The sequence below is a fragment of the Takifugu rubripes genome, chromosome 4, assembly GCF_901000725.2.
Source record: "Takifugu rubripes chromosome 4, fTakRub1.2, whole genome shotgun sequence".
Lineage (NCBI taxonomy): Eukaryota > Metazoa > Chordata > Actinopteri > Tetraodontiformes > Tetraodontidae > Takifugu > Takifugu rubripes.
In genome coordinates this window covers 6027425-6045201 of record NC_042288.1, presented here as the reverse complement: position 1 = coordinate 6045201, position 17777 = coordinate 6027425, and the positions used below count along the sequence as shown (strand labels likewise).

The 17777-nt window shown below is 42.4% G+C and overlaps 1 protein-coding gene across 1 annotated transcript in view; it reads left to right on the top strand.

Annotated features, from left to right (window-relative positions):
• Positions 1-18: 18 nt before the first annotated feature.
• lrpprc (leucine-rich pentatricopeptide repeat containing) overlaps positions 19-17777 on the top strand; it is a 36201-nt gene continuing 18442 nt past the window's right edge. Inside the window, exons 1-23 of the mRNA XM_011603132.2 lie at positions 19-231; positions 994-1196; positions 1293-1415; positions 1634-1755; positions 1941-1999; positions 2145-2231; positions 2325-2451; positions 2680-2824; positions 2900-3057; positions 3147-3252; positions 3338-3445; positions 8022-8140; positions 8330-8420; positions 9002-9071; positions 10778-10805; positions 11290-11338; positions 12085-12191; positions 12532-12609; positions 12708-12785; positions 12906-13019; positions 13091-13221; positions 13457-13542; positions 16298-16505. Of these exons, the coding sequence (XP_011601434.2) occupies positions 26-231; positions 994-1196; positions 1293-1415; positions 1634-1755; positions 1941-1999; positions 2145-2231; positions 2325-2451; positions 2680-2824; positions 2900-3057; positions 3147-3252; positions 3338-3445; positions 8022-8140; positions 8330-8420; positions 9002-9071; positions 10778-10805; positions 11290-11338; positions 12085-12191; positions 12532-12609; positions 12708-12785; positions 12906-13019; positions 13091-13221; positions 13457-13542; positions 16298-16505 (2603 nt within the window). The 5' untranslated portion in view covers positions 19-25. The remainder of the gene's footprint in view (positions 232-993; positions 1197-1292; positions 1416-1633; positions 1756-1940; positions 2000-2144; positions 2232-2324; positions 2452-2679; positions 2825-2899; positions 3058-3146; positions 3253-3337; positions 3446-8021; positions 8141-8329; positions 8421-9001; positions 9072-10777; positions 10806-11289; positions 11339-12084; positions 12192-12531; positions 12610-12707; positions 12786-12905; positions 13020-13090; positions 13222-13456; positions 13543-16297; positions 16506-17777) is intronic.

Genomic DNA, 17777 nt, shown 5'->3' with positions numbered 1-17777 from the left:
TACTGTGGAAATTCACGTGGTGCGGATGCCCTTCCACTGTGCTACAAAAAACATGGCTGCGCTCTTGAGATCTGCGCGATTGCTAAAGTTTTCGCCTTCGGGCTTACTTCAGATACCCGGGGTTAAAAGGAACGGTCCTCCACTTAGTCGCCTGAATAGCGGATCATTTGGCGGCAGCAGGAGTGTAGGTTGTTCACGAAAGATCTGCCCTGCTCCTGAAAATACCTTAAGGTATGTTGCAGTATGCTAGCCGGTGTACCGGAGTCCACGCGTGAGCTGAAGGCAGGGATGTCATTGAGGGTCACTGACATCAATGGAATGACAAACCAGTATTCATAAAAATATGACCTGGAATCTTTAACTTGGCTTGATTAAGTAGATTAAGTTTCGTATGTGACGTTTTAAAAGTGGCTGTTTGTATTATGACTTAAAGATGGCTCCGGTTTTACGCAAGTTCAGGATCACACGTTGTGTAACAAACATAATCACACTGTATTTTATGTCTCAAAATTGAACCATTTACATGGCAAGAATAAAAATAATCATCGCAAAGACGTTTTGCTCTCCTCCAATATTGGCCCAATGTTGTTATTTCACCTCCATGTTAGATCTGGGCCCGCTTCATTATTAGAGATACTCCCGCTGTAATTTAGCTGAATTGAATTGCTTTGCATGTATGTGCATGTATACATTATTTAATTCTAGCCTGTTATCCTTAAGATAAGCTACGACATTATCTAACATTAACTGTCAGATGACTTTCTGTCAAGGTCGTAGTAATTGATTGAATAGCATGTGGATGACTTTCTGTTCCTCTGCGTGGGTTTCATTGTGCACTCATTACACTGCTAACGTACTTTTCCCACATTAATCTCTCATCTACGAGCATCCTCCTTCTTCTGCATCTTGATGAATGTACCTGATGTCTACTAATGTCTTTACTTTTACCTCATGCATTTTGTTCTGTGTCCTTCTTTACGTGATCTGTCACAGTTGCACATGGCCATATGGAGTGGGGTGTGTGCGTAACTATGCTGTGACCACAGCGAAAACGGACGAGACGAGTGTTGCCATACAGTCCAAGCAGGCACAAGATTTTGACTGGGCTCTGAATAAACTTGATAGTTCTGTAAGGAGAACTGGCCGTATTACCAAAACCTTGCTCCTGCGCATCTTCCATGATATCTGCAGAACAGGTATGGAGACACAACTGCAATCAGGACTTGCAATGTTAAAGACTGTTGTTTATGGCCTTTATGTTCCACAATGCATTTCTTTTTTCATGTTTTCAGGTTATCCAAGTGGTAATCAGGCTTTGTTACTGCTGCGGAGCTGTGGGACCCTTTTGCCAGAGGTTCCCCTAGAAGAGCGCACACAGCTTGCACACCATGTGTGGGAAAAGCTGCGAGACCTGGGTAAGAAATGGCAGCAGTAACTTCAGCATTACTTCTTATCACACTACAAGCTGACAGTTCACTGATTTAAATGGATTTAAATGTCTGATTCATTGTTACCTTGACAAAGTGCACAAGCAGATTCTGTAAATTGTTTGCTGAATTTCTGTAAATTTGCACCATTGTGTTGTAGAAGTTTTTTCTGAATTCTGAATTGTAATTTTATGTTTCCTCTGCAGGTGCACAGTATGATGTTAGTCACTACAATGCTCTGCTGAAGGTTTACTTGCAGAATGAGTTCAAATTCTCCCCCACTGACTTCCTGGCCAAGATGGAAGCAGCTAACATTCAGCCCAACAGAGTAAGTGCTAGAACAAAAATACAACATTGACAGTAGTCTTGCAAATAGGGCACCACTTATTATTTTTTAATGGTAACACTAATTATTAGGGTATTATTATTAATCTGAAAGGGATGATACAACTAAAATCTTTGACTTTCACTACTCGGTTCACATTCTGCTACTTCTTAATTTTCTGTGTCTAGGTTACATATCAAAGGCTAATAGCAGCCTACTGTCAAAATGGAGATATTGAGGGAGCCAGGTGAGCAAACCGTCTCTTTATTTTTAAATACTAGAGGTCCTTTTCTGATGGGAATTTTAACTAGCAATGCCTAATTTTCACCATTTTTATGTCTAAGAAAGTGAATCTATTTTATTTAATTCTGAAACTTTTAATTCCTTTTCAGTACCATATTAGGTTTCATGAAGAACAAAGATTTACCCATAACTGAGGCTGTTTTCAACTCTCTGGTGACAGGCCATGCTCGTGCTGGGTAACCTCGCTACTGTTTTAATACAGCATGTTGTGTTTACTCTCCTGCTTAATTAGTCATATAATTAATACTTTCAACAAACTGCCTTTTTAGGGACATTGAGAGTGCCAAGAACATCCTGACTGTGATGAAAGGTGCAGGAATTGAACCAGGCCCTGACACGTACATCTCGCTGCTTACTGCGTATGCAGAGAAGGGGGACATGGAGAGTTTTAAAAAGGTGTGTACCTGCCTTCAGCTTTGTCACTCTTCCGTTCCTGAAACGATTCCCTAGAACAGTGCTTCTGCTTTTAGTAAATGTCCAACGTGCAATGAAGTCCTCTATCAGCCACTACATATAACCAATCTGGAAAAAGTCAAAAATTGACTTTTGATCAGTCATTATTTTTTGCTTCACTCTACTATTAATCTGTTCTTCCATTTTGTTCTTTTCCCCTGCTTTTGTCAGACTTTGGAAGTAGCAGAAAGTTCAGACTTTACTCTGATGGATAGAGACTTCATGCAGGTCATCTTCAGTCTGGCAAAGGCTGGACAGCAGCAACACCTCCCAGAGGTGGTTGAGCGCTTGAGGCACGAGAGAGGTTATGTTCCAGGTAAAAAACAAAATTGCTATTAATGCACACAAATCTTTATGTTTCATCTACTTGTATTTGTTGCTCCTCCTCTAGATGCCATGAACTTGTGCCTGAGCCTCATAACGCAGGGCCTTGAAGACAGCGCATTTTACATCCTGAAGACTTTTCCTACGCTGCAGTCCGACAACCTGAACACTGATTCCTCCAATGTTGGCAATTTCTTCCTCAGACACTGTGTTAACATGGATATGGTATAATACCAGTACTCTTAATTTGCCTATATTTATTTTAATATATAGTTAATTTGTGTATCAATTAATAATGATTGTGTGTCTGACAGCCACTGGAAAAGTTGGGTGTCTATTGCAAAGAGCTCCAGGAGGCCAATTTTCATTCCACCCCACTTATTTTCAGCCTGTCCTGTGCTCTGGAGTCCAAGAAAACTGGTACAGAACCTACTCTAATTTACCTTTCCAACCAAGATTGCACATTTGTCCTGAAATTGTATTTAATACGAATTTGTCTTTGCAGTTTTGGCTTTTGAGCTGATGAAAATGTTAAAGGAGCAAGGTTTACCCACAAGGCCTCACTACTTTTGGCCCCTCCTCACTCAGCATCTGAAAGACAAAAACAAACATGGTATGTACTTGTCCTTTTTTCCCGCAGTGGCGTATTTCAATGCAATATTTTCTACTTTTCTACTTCTTGTGTTCATGTATTAAAACAAACTTTTCCCACCAGTTTTTCTATGGTCATGATAGTGCAGGACAGGTTTAGAAATACAGCGTTTGTGTTTCTTGTGATGAATAGAGGATTATGTGACTGACGGTATCAAAGAGAGCTTTTAAAGGAGTGTTTTCTCTCAAATATTAATGCCCTATAGAGTGGTCCAACTGGGGCAGATTTCAGTGAGCTCGGATGGTTGAGGGCAAAGAGGTCTGATCCCTGTGTGAGATATTGGGAGCAAAAAGACATCACACAGCTCATTGATCCACACGTATGAGCAGGCAGGCATGTTTGTTTATTTTGTTAATTACGAGGAAAACTTTATTTTGTTACAAATATGTATGGTTAAAGTAATAGTTTAACTGTACAGCATTGAATCAAATTTAGGTCATTTACTTCTCTAGCCTTAGCTTTTCAAATGAGTCAAATATCCAAGGCATCGCATCAGAGAGTGTTTCCCCTCTACCCCTGGCCTATTTCTTCGCAGCAGGTGGAATTACACTTTCTAAAACAGGAGTGACAAAAAAAAAACAGCACTTAGTTAGATAGTTTTCTGTCCTCCCAGGTAGACAGCCGCTCTCACCAAGGCAAGTTGGATCCCAGGTAAAGCAGTTATCTTCTTGGGAGGTCAGAAGGGGGATTGTGCCCCTCAAATCTAACCAATTGATCACGGACATTTGCTTTGTTATGTGTCCTCTGGTTACGTGCAGTCTGCAGTTGTCCCCAATCGTCTGCTCCTTTACTCGTTGCAGCAAGGTGGAAAGTTTGTGTTAAATATCAGCAGCCAACCATTTCACACTAAACCTCAGTACATTTGGTGTAGTCTAATGACTTTAGTATCTAGTTGTCTATAATTTAGAAATGTTTTGAAATTATCTCTGGTTTCTATTATTATATCTGCTATTTCACTCCATAGAGCTTTTCCTTTGTCATGGTTGTGTGTTTTCAGAAAAAAATGGTCATCTCCCAGATTTTCTTTTGTCAGTGATAGACTGGTGTGGAATTATCTCAGTGACATCCTCCAGCATTTGGAGATTTGTTAGAATTCATAGCTCATGATGAATGTACCTTGTCAAAAGTGATCAGAGGGGGCTTGAGTTTTAAGTGCTTTATTTGGACTGAGCTTCAGCGCTCTCTTTGGGGTTTTTAGAGCCATTAATAAATTATGTGTTTTTCCCCTGTCAGCTAATTGACAGCATTTGAGATGGCAGGATGGAGGAATTGGTTGAAACAATGTGGCAATAGTGCAGATTCTTTATTTTTTTTTATTTGCTCAAATACATCACTGCCTTTGTCTGCACATTTGCACACGTGTGCTCAGTAAATTAAAACATCAATACTTAAGCCCTTTAGCAATGTAGTTTTCATCAGTGCAGAAATAACCCCTTCTTCTTTTTAATGATTTCTTGTTAACCCTAAATAATGATGCAGCTTTTTCTCCTCTCACATTCTGGCTGCAGGAAGTGTCTGTTTGTCCATATTAGAAAGGGTGGTATGTTGGGAGGGTGGTGGGGCAGGCAGTGCAGGTGATGTGACTGATGCGGAGTGACTTGATTTCATGTAAATGCAAGCGCTCTGAGGGAATTCACTTTGGATTATGCGCCCCACTGTGCACAGCCCATGAAATATTAAGCGCCGTGTCACTTTTTGTCCACAGGTGTCACTAGCGGGCAAGAGGCTGGAGTTGTAGGAGTAGAGGAGAGCAATGGAGAGGGTGGGGGTGGTGGTGGTGGTGGTGGGGTCTCTGCCTTTTGATGAGGTGTGGATTTGGCGGGTTTAGCAGAAGCATATGCTGGCCTATACTTCCCACCTGCCGCTAGCTAGTCACTGCTTGTCAGTCCTTGGGACGCAGTCTGCTGTTATCACTTGTGACACGGCGGGGCAGGAAAAAGAAGGCGGAAAGAGGAAAGCCCGTGTCTCCCCCTGTGTGTTTTAGGTGATAAAAGACACAAATGGTTGTTTTAAAAGTCTTGTATGTGACCTCTTCAAACCCTGACTTAAAACAATGTTGCGCTGCATGAAAGATCTACCGCCAGGACGGTCCTATTCAGTTGTATTTTACCAATGGTACTGGCCAATTATAGCTAAATAGGTTATTTCCATCGAGTGCTACCTTAAAATAAAATAAAAAAGCAGGTGAAAGAGAAATTTCACCTTTTGTTCCTCCAACTGTTCCTGTTTTCAAACACCAGCTCGTCATTGCCTCAGAGCAAACCTACGCTAGTCTGCCTTTAGAGAGTCATAGTCGGAGAGGTGGAGAGACAGATGGTGTTGGAAATGAAAGCAAAGAAGAAGTGACAGGTACTCATGTCCAAGGATGGGAGGGGTTGACAGGAACTGGTTCTCTCCACTCTCCTTTCCCTCTTTTCTTATCCTCACTTCTCATCTGTGACAGTTAACCTGCAGACATGAATCTGATGATGATATCTTGTGACCACTGCTATGCTTTACTCACTACTTTGATACTTCTTGTCCAGATGATGTCAGACTTCATGCCAACCAACCTTGAACTGCTTCCACTCATCTCACCTTGTCTCACTTTTTACTTGTGTGGATTCTTTTTGCAGATTGTTCAGACAGGGTGATCAATCTTAAGTGGTTCAGTCAGGTATTGATGTGGAGTTTTACCTTCCCATTTAATTTTGCATGTCTAATGCAGTTCTGACTGGTGACAGGTTTATTGACAGCAAATTTTGTTGAGTATTTTAATGTCAACACAATCTGGAGAAATTCACTTGAGGCAGCAGAGACATTTTTCTTCAGTCTTGCTTTGTGTAGATGTTCTTTCTTTGCCCTTTGCCAGTATTTTTACATATACACACAAAACTTTTTAGCAAAACAGTAGATTGACTTTAAATTAGTCCAATTTATGACAGGCTGCAACATGCACTATACAAACAGGGCGTGGTGCTGAAACTTCAAGGGGAGACTCGATGGACAAATTTGCTGATCATCAAAACTTGTGTACAGAAACCGGAAAGTGCATGTGAGAAAGAGGGCAGAGGTACGGATTTATATTGCAAGCTTTCATTCATATTTCTGTCTGCCTAGCTTTCTGTGAAATTGATTATGGATTATTCAGGAGCAAAGCGGGTCGTCCCTCTCTTCGTTCATAAAAAAAGGCCGGATGAAAGCGATTAGGGGTAAGAATGGATGCATTGATGGGAGAATGGATAGATCCTCCATTGAGAAGAAAGTAAGATCGCCAGTTTACTCTTTCTTGAAAGTGCGGCGATGGATAGTGAGAGGGGTAGGTGAGTGAGTGATATGGATGGAGGGAAAGGGTAGATGGATAGATGAAGTGGTTCAGGTAGCCTTACCTGGAATAATGTTTGACCAGCAGCCAGCTTTAATGGTATATAAAAGCTGGGACTCATCTTTTATTCAGCCAAAGAGAGAGACTGCCAGGTGAACCCATGCATCCCTTGGGGACACACAAGCTCAGATCTGTGTGTTTCAGAACCTGAGTGGAGAGTAAATACAGCATTTTAAGGTGTGTCGAACCTTGAAAGCACTTTAGTGTTGTTTGCTAAGGTCTGTGTGGGACCAAGATGGATCAGCACACTGGTTGCAGTCATATATTGCATATAGCTACATCTAAAACTGCATAGCAACACACTGAAAATGAGCAGATACACCCATGTTGGCCTTCATTTGGGCCCATGTCTTTGGTGGGCACGCTTCCAGACATATGCAAAGTGCCGCACAGCTTCCTCCAACTGAGCTCACACACACACTCATACTCTCTCGCGGGCACATTGCGAGTGTGTGAGTGGCTGTTCCATATGTATGTGGCTGTTTTGGCCTTCTTCCCTGGGGCAGGACCTCAGGGGTCCACTGAAGAGCAGGGTGATGGTGCAAGAGTCCACTTCAGGCCGAGTGTATGTGTTTAGGCACACGTGTCCTGAAGTCCAAGGTGGAGGAGAAAGCAAATCATTAGCATTTTGTTGTTGGAGTGTGAGTGGAGGTGGGGAGAGGAACTTTTGCACCCACATTTAAATACATACATCCCCAGGGGGAGAGAGGATAGACTTGCATCTATCTAAATGCAATAAAGCATTTTTTTCCCCTAAAGTTATAATCCTACTTTTGCACTTGTGAATGACTCGTTACCTCTGCCAATGAGGTTAGCTGACAACTGACAATTATCTGTCTGATTGCGAACAAAATGACTTCAAAAGTTATAAATGGATTTTAATTAAATTTTCAGAAAATGTTAATGATATGGGCCAAAGAAGGGATGATTAAATTGTGGTGAGATTCTGGATTCTGGAGACACTTGTGACCTTTGATCAAGCAACCTGCCTATATGAAGTATATACTATACTACAGCTGTAAGCCACAGTGAAATGGCAGAAATAACCTGCTTGGCAAAGGTCTCTGCTGTTGGGGCTTTTCTAGTATTCATGTGATGCTCTAAGGCTGGGTTGTGGTTCAGTTGGTGGCTTTTCAAAGGCCGTACTTGAGACCTTCATTCTTCATTTTTCAGGTGTGCTGGAAGTGTTGAAGGGCATGCAGGAGCTTGGAGTGACTGCTGATGTTGATACTTTCCACAACTACATTCTCCCCGTTTTCTCCTCTATTGAAGCAACCCAGCAGGCCCTCCAGGTGAGTGAGTGTGTGTGTGTGTGTGTGTGTGTGTGTGTGTGTGTGTGTGTGTGTGTGTGTGTGTGCGTGTGCGTGTGCGTGTGCGTGTGCGTGTGCGTGTGCGTGCGCGTGCGCGTGCATGCGTGTGTGTTAGAGAGCGAGAGAGAGCTGACGTTTTTGCTATCATCCTTACAACTGACTACTTTTCAGGACACTGGTATTTCTTTGGAGTCCGAGGGCTTTGTGTCTTCAATGGTTCGGAAGATGGCCGTCACTAACCTGGCTGAGCTGTACAACCGCTGTAAGTGCACGTGCGCACAGAGTAACACATTCCAAATGGCTCTGCTGCATCTTGAGCAGCCATAAAAACTGCTCCTTTGCCTAAAGGCTAATTGAACAAGCGTTAAAACACACACACACAAAACACACACCCACCTTACTTTTGTCCATTTACTCCTCGGTGCTCATCAGGCCTTCTGTGTGAATATGTTAAGAGCAAGTACGAGAGGCGCCTCAGCTTGAAGCAGTCGGAGAAAACAGAGAAAAGTGTTACATAATGGATGATTCTTGTTTTGTCCGTCTTTCGTCTCAGTTTAGTCTCAAACATCCACCACTTGTTTCTGCATCCTTCGATCCTTTTTTTTCCTGAAGGACCTCCGATCCTTGCATGAGGCTCCTCCATCAGATATTTTATATACGGTAGATAGGTTTTCCAATACACTTTCAGTGTTTCTTGAATGAACTAAAACTGCTCGTATGTGTTCTATGCTTTATGGATGCAGTGATTGCCATGACTGCCCTTTCAATAACTAATAAATTAATAGGAAGTTCAACGCTGAAAATAATCCCGATTTCCTCTTTATTTTTCTTCCTCTACCTCAGTGTCGGACCCGTCTTTCCCTGCAGTGGATCTCATAAATTTCCGCAGCAGTCTCAGCCAAGGCTTTAAAAAGTGAGTGTTCTGTGTTTCTTTATGATTTTTAGGGAGGCCATTTGATTTATAGTAGGAAACATATAGTGTGACTAGGACATGTGCACTGTATCACAGCGTTGAGTGTCCTTTGTGCACACAGCTGTAGAGCATTCTCTCTCTTTTTCTCGAAACACACACACACACACACTTGCCTCATGCATATGGACCCATCAACCCACAGTGCACCCCAAAGCTCCGTGGGAGATATGTAAATTAGCAGATGCCCAACATTGCCCCTCATGCTCCCCTGTACTGGTCTCACTCACACGCAGAGTTAGCCTTCGGACCAGGGTCTGACCCATGGGCGTTTGTTTAAGGGGTGTTTATGAATATTTACGATTTTTTAACCAGACGCTCGCACAAATACCTCTGCGGCCTCCGAGCAATGCTGGAAGTGAGCTAAGGAGAGAAGCTCTGCCTTGTCTGCAGGCACCAAAGTAATTTCTTTCTGAAGAGCTCACAGATTCACTTAAATTTGACTTTGAGCATTTGCATTTACCCAAAGACAAGTTTACTGTCGCCAACTTAGATGTGAAGTAATTACAAGAGCTGTTTTTAAATGGTTGTAACATTTGGTCAATATTCTTGATTTTACATATCAAATTGACATTCCGAGCTGGAAAAGTAGATTTTTTAGTTTAGATTTCTTGTGACATTGCTACATTACCATTGTCAACTTATTTGAAACAAAGTTTATTTTTCTGACTTTTTGAAGTCATGATATCTGCTATTAAGGAACTTTAGATCATTTTAATTGTTACATCTCCTAAATGTCTGAATCTGTTTCCACCATTTACTCTGCCCTCTGTGTTAACACCCATGCACAAATTTCACTCACCTGACTTTTGGTTTGCCTGTTAGTGTTATAATTGGTCTTGTCACTTGGAGTGTGTATTAGCATACATGAGCAGGCGTTGTGTGATTGCACTGTGGGACTTGCTCCTGTCAAAGACAAGGTCAGGGGATAATTTAATCATTAAAGACCTCTTCCTCTCCCTTCTGCTCTCATCTCCCCCTCTTTCCTCTTCGCCACTGACTAGCTGATAGTGCCAGAAATGTCACACGTTGTCATCGTTTAGCGTCTGTGTGTGTGTCTGTGTGTGTGTGAATGCATCTTTTGTGGTTTCCCATGCTTTTGTACTGCTGTCCTTTAAGCTCTTGTACTGCGGGATTGAGCATCAAACTGTCGATGTCGTGTTCATTGTTGAATAGCATCAATTATGGGGTGGCAACGGGATGCTGTCAATGTCGCGGTTACTGGAACTGCATTTAAATACGTAATGCAAAAATGTTTAAGACATAATTTTTACTCTTCATTCATATTTGCTTGTATTTAAACAAGTAAATAAGTGTTTTTAATTGTGTGGAAATCACATCAATTCATTTTTATTTTCAAGGACCCTAATCATACTAAAACATTAAAAGATGCATTATAAGATTAAATGTGCATTTTTGTTTGAGAAACATAAGAGATTGTGACTTCTTTTGGTATAGCAGATGTCTAATGTGGTGATTTTTCAGGATTAATTTCTTGTTTTTGCTAGAAAAACTAATGTATATGTGTGTGTTCGTGTGTGCCTGTGTAGTGTGGCTTTTGTCTGAGCTGCACAGTAACACTGACGAATCTTGTTGACACGCCAATTCTGAACAGGCGTTTATATCCTGTCCTTTACTGCCCCCTGCAGGTCAAATGATGTGGAGAGCATGGTCAAGGTAAGCTGAGAGTGGGCCTACGATGTCAGCTTGGGTACATGTGTGATTTATCCAGAAAAGAGAAGATAAGAAGTTGAGGAAAAAAAAGATATTACCCCTTATTCTTTGCAGTATAATGGCTACAATGACCAGTTTTTTTTCCCTAACTACTAAGTTCCAATTAGGAAGAATACACACTTTGACAATTGCCATCTGCTGTCTTTTATGCTAATCTCCTTATGGCACACCGAGTGCATAAATAAAGAAATGTTTGGGATGATGTTCAGCTTCATGCATGGTTCAGTTAAATAAAAAACAACAGTTCAGTTATTCAAATAGCAGGATTGAAAATATACTTTAGAATAAACATGATTTGATCATATAAAAGAGTCATTTTTTGCAAATGAATGCAATCTAACACCACTGCTTCAGTTATTACAGTCACTCACAGATCTGATGTAGGTTGTCAGTGAATCACTGTTTTTTTTGTTTGCTTGTCACACAGATTACTGCGCTGTTGTACAAGGACACGCGCTTTTCCAAAGATCCTGCTGGTAAGGGCCGATCAACTCACTGTTGTTGCTGGCGAGTAAGAACATTTATATTTGACGGTGTCCTTGTATCTAAGATGCGGCTGCGTGTGTGTGTAGGACAGAAAGTAGGGAGGACACCTCGACGTGTAGCTCGTCTCTCACCTATCAGTGCTCAAACTTGCCCACTGCAGTCCTTTGTTTTGTTCTAGACTGTAATCATGTTGACAGAACAATGCCGTGTGTGTGCACATTTGTGTTTGGTCTCAGTAGCAGGGTACTGCTGACCAGTCCTCCTCTCGCAATGAAGCTCGTGTGTGTTTGCGTTCAGGTGTGTGTATGTGTCTCTCCATTTGAGGAAATCGAGCCTGGCTGCTGACACAGCGCTGAGTAGTTAAGTGTGCATGTGTGTGTGCATGGCATTTATGTCGGTCCGTGTCAGTGTGTGTCAGGAACTCTCCAGTGCTGAAACCGTGTGTACTGGTGGGAGCGATGGAGACTGTTATCCATGTCACATCCCATTAGACGACATCTGCACGTGTGTTTGCGTGAGTGTGGACGTCGGGGGAAGCTGTCAGCACCAACCACCGCGCGTTCACTCACACCCCGGCCCAAAAGCAGCCTCCGTCAGCAGGAGGAACACAAACACCCGCCCCGCGGAAGTCACAGGGAACAATACGCAGAAATGGATGCGCTGACAGACACAGAGGCAATTGGAAACATATTCCCAAGACAGCTGATCAAAATTGGGTGTTTTCATCTCCTTTCAGAAAAGACGGGTTTCTTCCTTTATAACCTGATCGACAGCAGCTCGGAGGAGGAGGTGCAGGCGCAGGCAGAAACATTGAAGACATACTTCACTCAGCTGAAGACTCAGGTACACAATGATCCCGGTGACACCAACAATTGAAAAATGGAGCAGATTTAAATTTTGTAAAAGAGCACCGTCTCTCAGAAGCCCTCACACATTTAGCTCAACCCAAGTGATGATTTTAGTGGCCTTATTCAAGTACAATTTATATTAACCAGGAAACAGCATCTTTTATCTAGTTATTCTTCTATTTCCAGGCATGTTTTAGCTAAATACACAAATGTTTTCAGACTTGAGTTCCTAAGTCAGAGTGAAAGCAATAATTGGTCTCATGATGTTCAGTGGCTGATCAAATGAAGTATTTTTAATTATACAGATCTCAGTGATGATACTTGTTTCTTTACAGAATATCTGTATTACGGCGAGCATCTACAAGGGCATCAGAAACCTCCTTGAATCCTACCACGTCCCAGAACTCATCAAGGTACAGATCCTGTCTGATGTAACTGAGATTCCATTTGTTCTTTCTTCTTATGTTTGCCTCATTTAATTAACTGTTAAATATCATCGTGCGTCTCTCAGTATGTGATGGCTATAGTGGACCCAAAACAAGACAAGGCTCAGGACTTAAATGGATTAATGACATCTGCTCATGCTACTGTAAGTAAATATCCATGGAACTGCATGCAAACTTTCCATTGTTAATCGTTGTCTTTTTTATGACACACGACTTTATGATGTTCGATAAGCATGTCAAACATCTCTATCTCTCTCTATCAGGGAACTGAAGTGAAGGTGTTGGAACTTGAGAAGAAAATGGAAGAACTCATCGCAGAGGACAAACCAATCAGTGTGGTTCTGAAACAGCTCATCCAAGCTCTCTGCGCTGAGGAGGTTGGATTTATTTAAGTTCTTTCCTTAAAATTAGCCCGTTTGTTTTCTGACCACTATGTTTGTGTGATCAGAATCTGCAGCAGGCCCTTCAGCTGAAGGAGAAACACGAGGAGGAAATGACCGTTGGCGGCTACGCTACCCTTATCAACCTGTGCTGTCGTCATGACAATGTGGATGAGGCGCTCAACCTGAAGAGGGAAATGTGAGTGAATCAGGATACGCTCATGGCAACACTGTGAACAATACTTATTAAAGTTTAAGAGGAGGGACACGAATGCAGGGTCCAGCTTCTGTGGCAGTGAAACTCACATCTTCAATGCTTGGCGATGGCTATTTTAATCACCTTCGGCTGTGAAGGAGGTGTTATATGGATGAGAAGTTGCATTATTTTTGAGATTTCTATATTCATTATCATCTATCTCTGTATTTCTTTTCAGAAGTCGTAAGGACTCGTCCACCGTTCTGGATCCCAGTAAATACATCGCTCTGGTCAGGGCCCTCTCCAAGAACGGCAGGATTGAGGGTGGGTTCAAGATTGTCAACATTTCTGTAACTGTCAGTCCAAAGATATTCAAAGTCTTGTTTCGCAAGTTTCTTATTTATTCTTGTGTTTCTTATTTTACCTGATGATTACTTGAGGTGCAAGCAATTATCCAGATTAAGGTAGATCAGGCTTGAAATGTGAAGGCCTCCCTCCGAATGTGTTGTTAAGCTTGTATATGTGTCACCAATCCTGTCACATTCTGCCTCACTCAAACCCACATTAGATGGCCATTTTCAGAATGCTACGGTGGGTTTCCTTCTGCCCATCGAAGAGCCAATTACCATCAGTTTTCCTCTCCGGGTCTGTGCACACAATGACAGCCAAAATGTTTCCCTTGTCTGTCCTCCACTCGTCTCTCCTCCCCTTTGCTCTCTAGTTCTGTCTGTCTGTCTTTCTGTCTGACCCTCTCTATCTCCGTCTGTCTTGAAGCATGTCATTCTCTCATTTTCCACCCCTTGGACACATCCATGTCTGTTACAAATGAGAGGGGCTGAATTACAGGACTTGCTACGTGTATTTTTCCAGAATTATTGAAATCTGTCTTGGTTGTAATGCCAGATCATGTCCATAAAGTGCTCTAGCATTACACACACACACACACAAACACACACAGGGACATGCACATTTGCATGTGAATTCAAGCAAAAAGGCATTTGGTGTGCACAACAGTTGGTGTGTCCATCTGTGTAGGCGTGTGTGTATACACGTGCGTGGCAGGCTGCGTATAGGCAGAACTAACGCATTTGCCATTAGCCAGAGTGTTCATACGGAGGGGACGCTTGTCAGCCACATTAGCACACATGGCTAACCATGATGTCCGACTTTTTTCCGACAGACGCTGGTCTGCTGGCTCCCAGCACACACCAGGCCCAGCTGAGGATCATGTCTCCTGGAATCTTGTTATTTTCTCACCATATCTAATGGTTTTGGTTTTTTTATAGCCCTCAGTTCGCAGTCTCCTGTCCCGTTGTGCTTGGCAATTTGAATTACTTGATCTTTTTGACTTTGTCTTTATTTTACCCTCTTCGGCCATGTTGTTCCACTAACCATCCATTATAAAAACTATTCAAAAGGCCTTACAATCACTGTATTAGCTAGCAGCTAATTATGACCTAGCTACACTTCTATGCGGACACCCTCGTGCATAATGACAGTTATTTAATCCTCACTGTAAAATATCTGCAGATGCAGGTTTAGGATCATCACTCTAGAGGTTCAATGAGTACTTCCACATGATGTCTCAAACAAACTAAACCTGAAGTGGTTTAACTTTTAATGAATGTTCTAAATATCAAGCTCTGTATGTTTCCATACAGGTCAATGGTATGACTGATTTAAGGGATTTTAGATACCTTCATATACTGAGCTTTGCTTTCTTCTGTTCCTCTGTTGGTTTGTTTTTATATTTAACGCATGTCCCTTTGACACCCCTCGCCCTTGTGCTTCCCTCTGTCCGTCCTCCCACTTTGGTAAACTGAGCTTACTCTAGCTTCTGGTCTTCTTTGGGCTCTTTTGAGGCTGCGTGTGTTTTGGGAAAGAGACATCACGAGCAGTCAAGTCAGGGAACATTATATGAACCATTGGGCTGTGTGATGTTTGTTTACCTGGCTTGTCTGCCTCCCATCATTTTGTGTGTGTGGGGTCTGGCTCGCTTTGCTGGCCACGATGCTTGACTGAGCTGATGGAAATGCATACTGGCTTAACGGATGGATAAAGGGAGAGGTGGAGAAGGCACGAGAGTAAGGGTGGGAGGATTGGGGTGGTGGTTTTGGGGATGTTGGCTAGCGTAGTTCCATTTGTGCATATCAAGTCCAAGCCATTTGTCTCGGTGATTAGCAGGTCTGTCAGAGTGTGATGGAGAAGAGGGGAAAAAGGAGTGAATATTTCCAGAAAGAGGCTTGGGGTTTGTCAGTTCCAGTTGCCCCTGAACTGATTTAGGCTTTAATAGGTGGGATCATTGTTCTTAAATTCGAGGAAATTAGATCGAAAAAATCAGGTGTTGATGGTTTGTTGTATTAATAATTAATACAATAATTAATATTACAATAACCTAATTTGTGCTCTGGTATAACAGTTTCAAAGTGAACCTCTTTTCACCTCCCCCCTCCTTGGTCATGCAGTACAGTTTAGTGTCTGTGGTGGAGAGGGGCTGTATCGCTGTCAGCCCTTAGCAACTGTTGAAATAGATGGTTAACGCATCCTAATTACTGTGGACTGATACATCGGCTACATATACACAGCACTCTTTTCATCATTTGGCCCCTAGTGTTGGCCAGATGGACATGTGGCCTGGTAAAAAGCCCTCCATTACTGGCTGGACTTGACCAAAACGCTCCACCCCACAGCCTACTTACCAGGGTATCACCGGGGCCACAGTGGGTCCTTGTTGCCACATACCTATAATTTAGCTCCCCAAGTGCTTTCGACATAACCGTGGCAGAAAGGCGGCCTCTATTGTAGGGGTTTGGTAATTGTAGTCTCGTTTAGAAAAATGCAAGTAGTAATTAGCACACAGTTGGCATTATACTGGGTTGGATTTGCATCCCTGCTGGGCACAAAATGCTATTTTAATATGGGTTTGTTTTCCCTACATAGAATTAGCTTAAGGGGCCTTTTATCATAGTCATACACCCTTCTTTCTGTCAACCAACCTCTGCTGCCTTCTCTTATCCTCTTTGGCTACAGTCTCCAAATGACAATCGCACATGTTGATCACATTTTCTTTTTTCTACAGAGGCGGTGGACATCTTGAAGGAGATGAAAGAGAAGGAAGTGGTGATGGATGGCTCGCATGTCACCATGCTGTTTCATTTGCTCAACATGTTAGCTGCTAAAGGTGCCTCCGAGGACATCAAAAAGCTGCAGGACACTGTCTTTACTCTTGGACTGACCAAGCCTTCTGCCAACATGTGCTCACCTCTGGTTACTTCCTACCTGGAAAGGTACACACTGTTTACACACACCAGCAGGCTTTGGCCTTGTGTTTTTACCATGGCAACTTTTGATTGATTATGTTGTGTTTTAATTGACGTTGTTGAGCAGCCTCGCTTGGATTTGATCAAATTTCTTGTCGTTATCTACTGTTTTTATCAGATCCAGATGGTGGGTGGGTGTGTGTGGGTGTGTGTGTGTGTGTGGGTGGGTGTGGGTGTGTGTGTGTGGGTGTGGGTGTGAGTGTGTGTCTGAACGAGTCATCCCGCCCAGTGATCATAGCTGAGGTTACATTCTGGGTCAGTGATTCAGACAGAGAGAGGATGTGGAAATTGCTCATTTGTATCTTTGTGCGTGTGTGTGCGCACTGTTGGAGCCAGGTTTTGTTTGTTTGAGGATGCACCAGCTGCAAATCCTCCCATGAGTCTCCACCTCTGATCTGCTGAAACACACAACGCTGTACTTGAACGTGTGTGTCTGTGATGGTAATTGGAGACCCTTCCAATGATGCCAATATGCAAATGAACCTTCCAAACACTGGATATGGGGTCACTGGTGTTGCCCCAGCCCTCACCTCTATTCAACACACCGTGTCTGTGTGTTGCTCAGAGCAGCTTTTAGTACATCAGCTCATTAGCATGTTAATTATGTACAGAACAATAATTGCTGGATTTACCAGGGTGCACAGATAGGAGCTTGCAACACATATGTAATGTGTACACACACACACACACACCTGTACATGATTTTATTACACAGTTTACCTTTAGGTGCAAACGTGCTCCCCCTGCCACCTGTTATTTGGCTGTGAGTCTGGTTTCTCAGATCCACTCGTGAATCACTGCTTCTGCGAAATTAGCACTCTAATTAACTCTTTGGTCATTTACTACAACCTAAACAAGCTTACTGCTGGGGTGTGTGTGTGTTGTGTGTCAAGTACCAGTTTAATTCCCTCCAAATGCCCCATCATTGAATAGAAACTAATGAGCACAAGTAGACAAGGTAGTTTAGTCAGTCCTGTGTATTTGGTATATTCTTGCTTTTTTTCTTTTAAGAAAAACAACTTGGTGTTTAGATATAGTCTGTAACACACAGGTTATTTTTCTTGCCGCCTCCTCGACTTAAAAAACCCCAAAACAAAACATGAACCCGAATTCCTATTTTGCACACTGATGTTTTCCTTCATCCTCAGTAGTATTATCACATGTGTTCTCCTCCCTCAACCCTGTTCGCTACTTCTTGTGACTAAATAAATTTCGATTAAATAAATGAATCACAGAAAT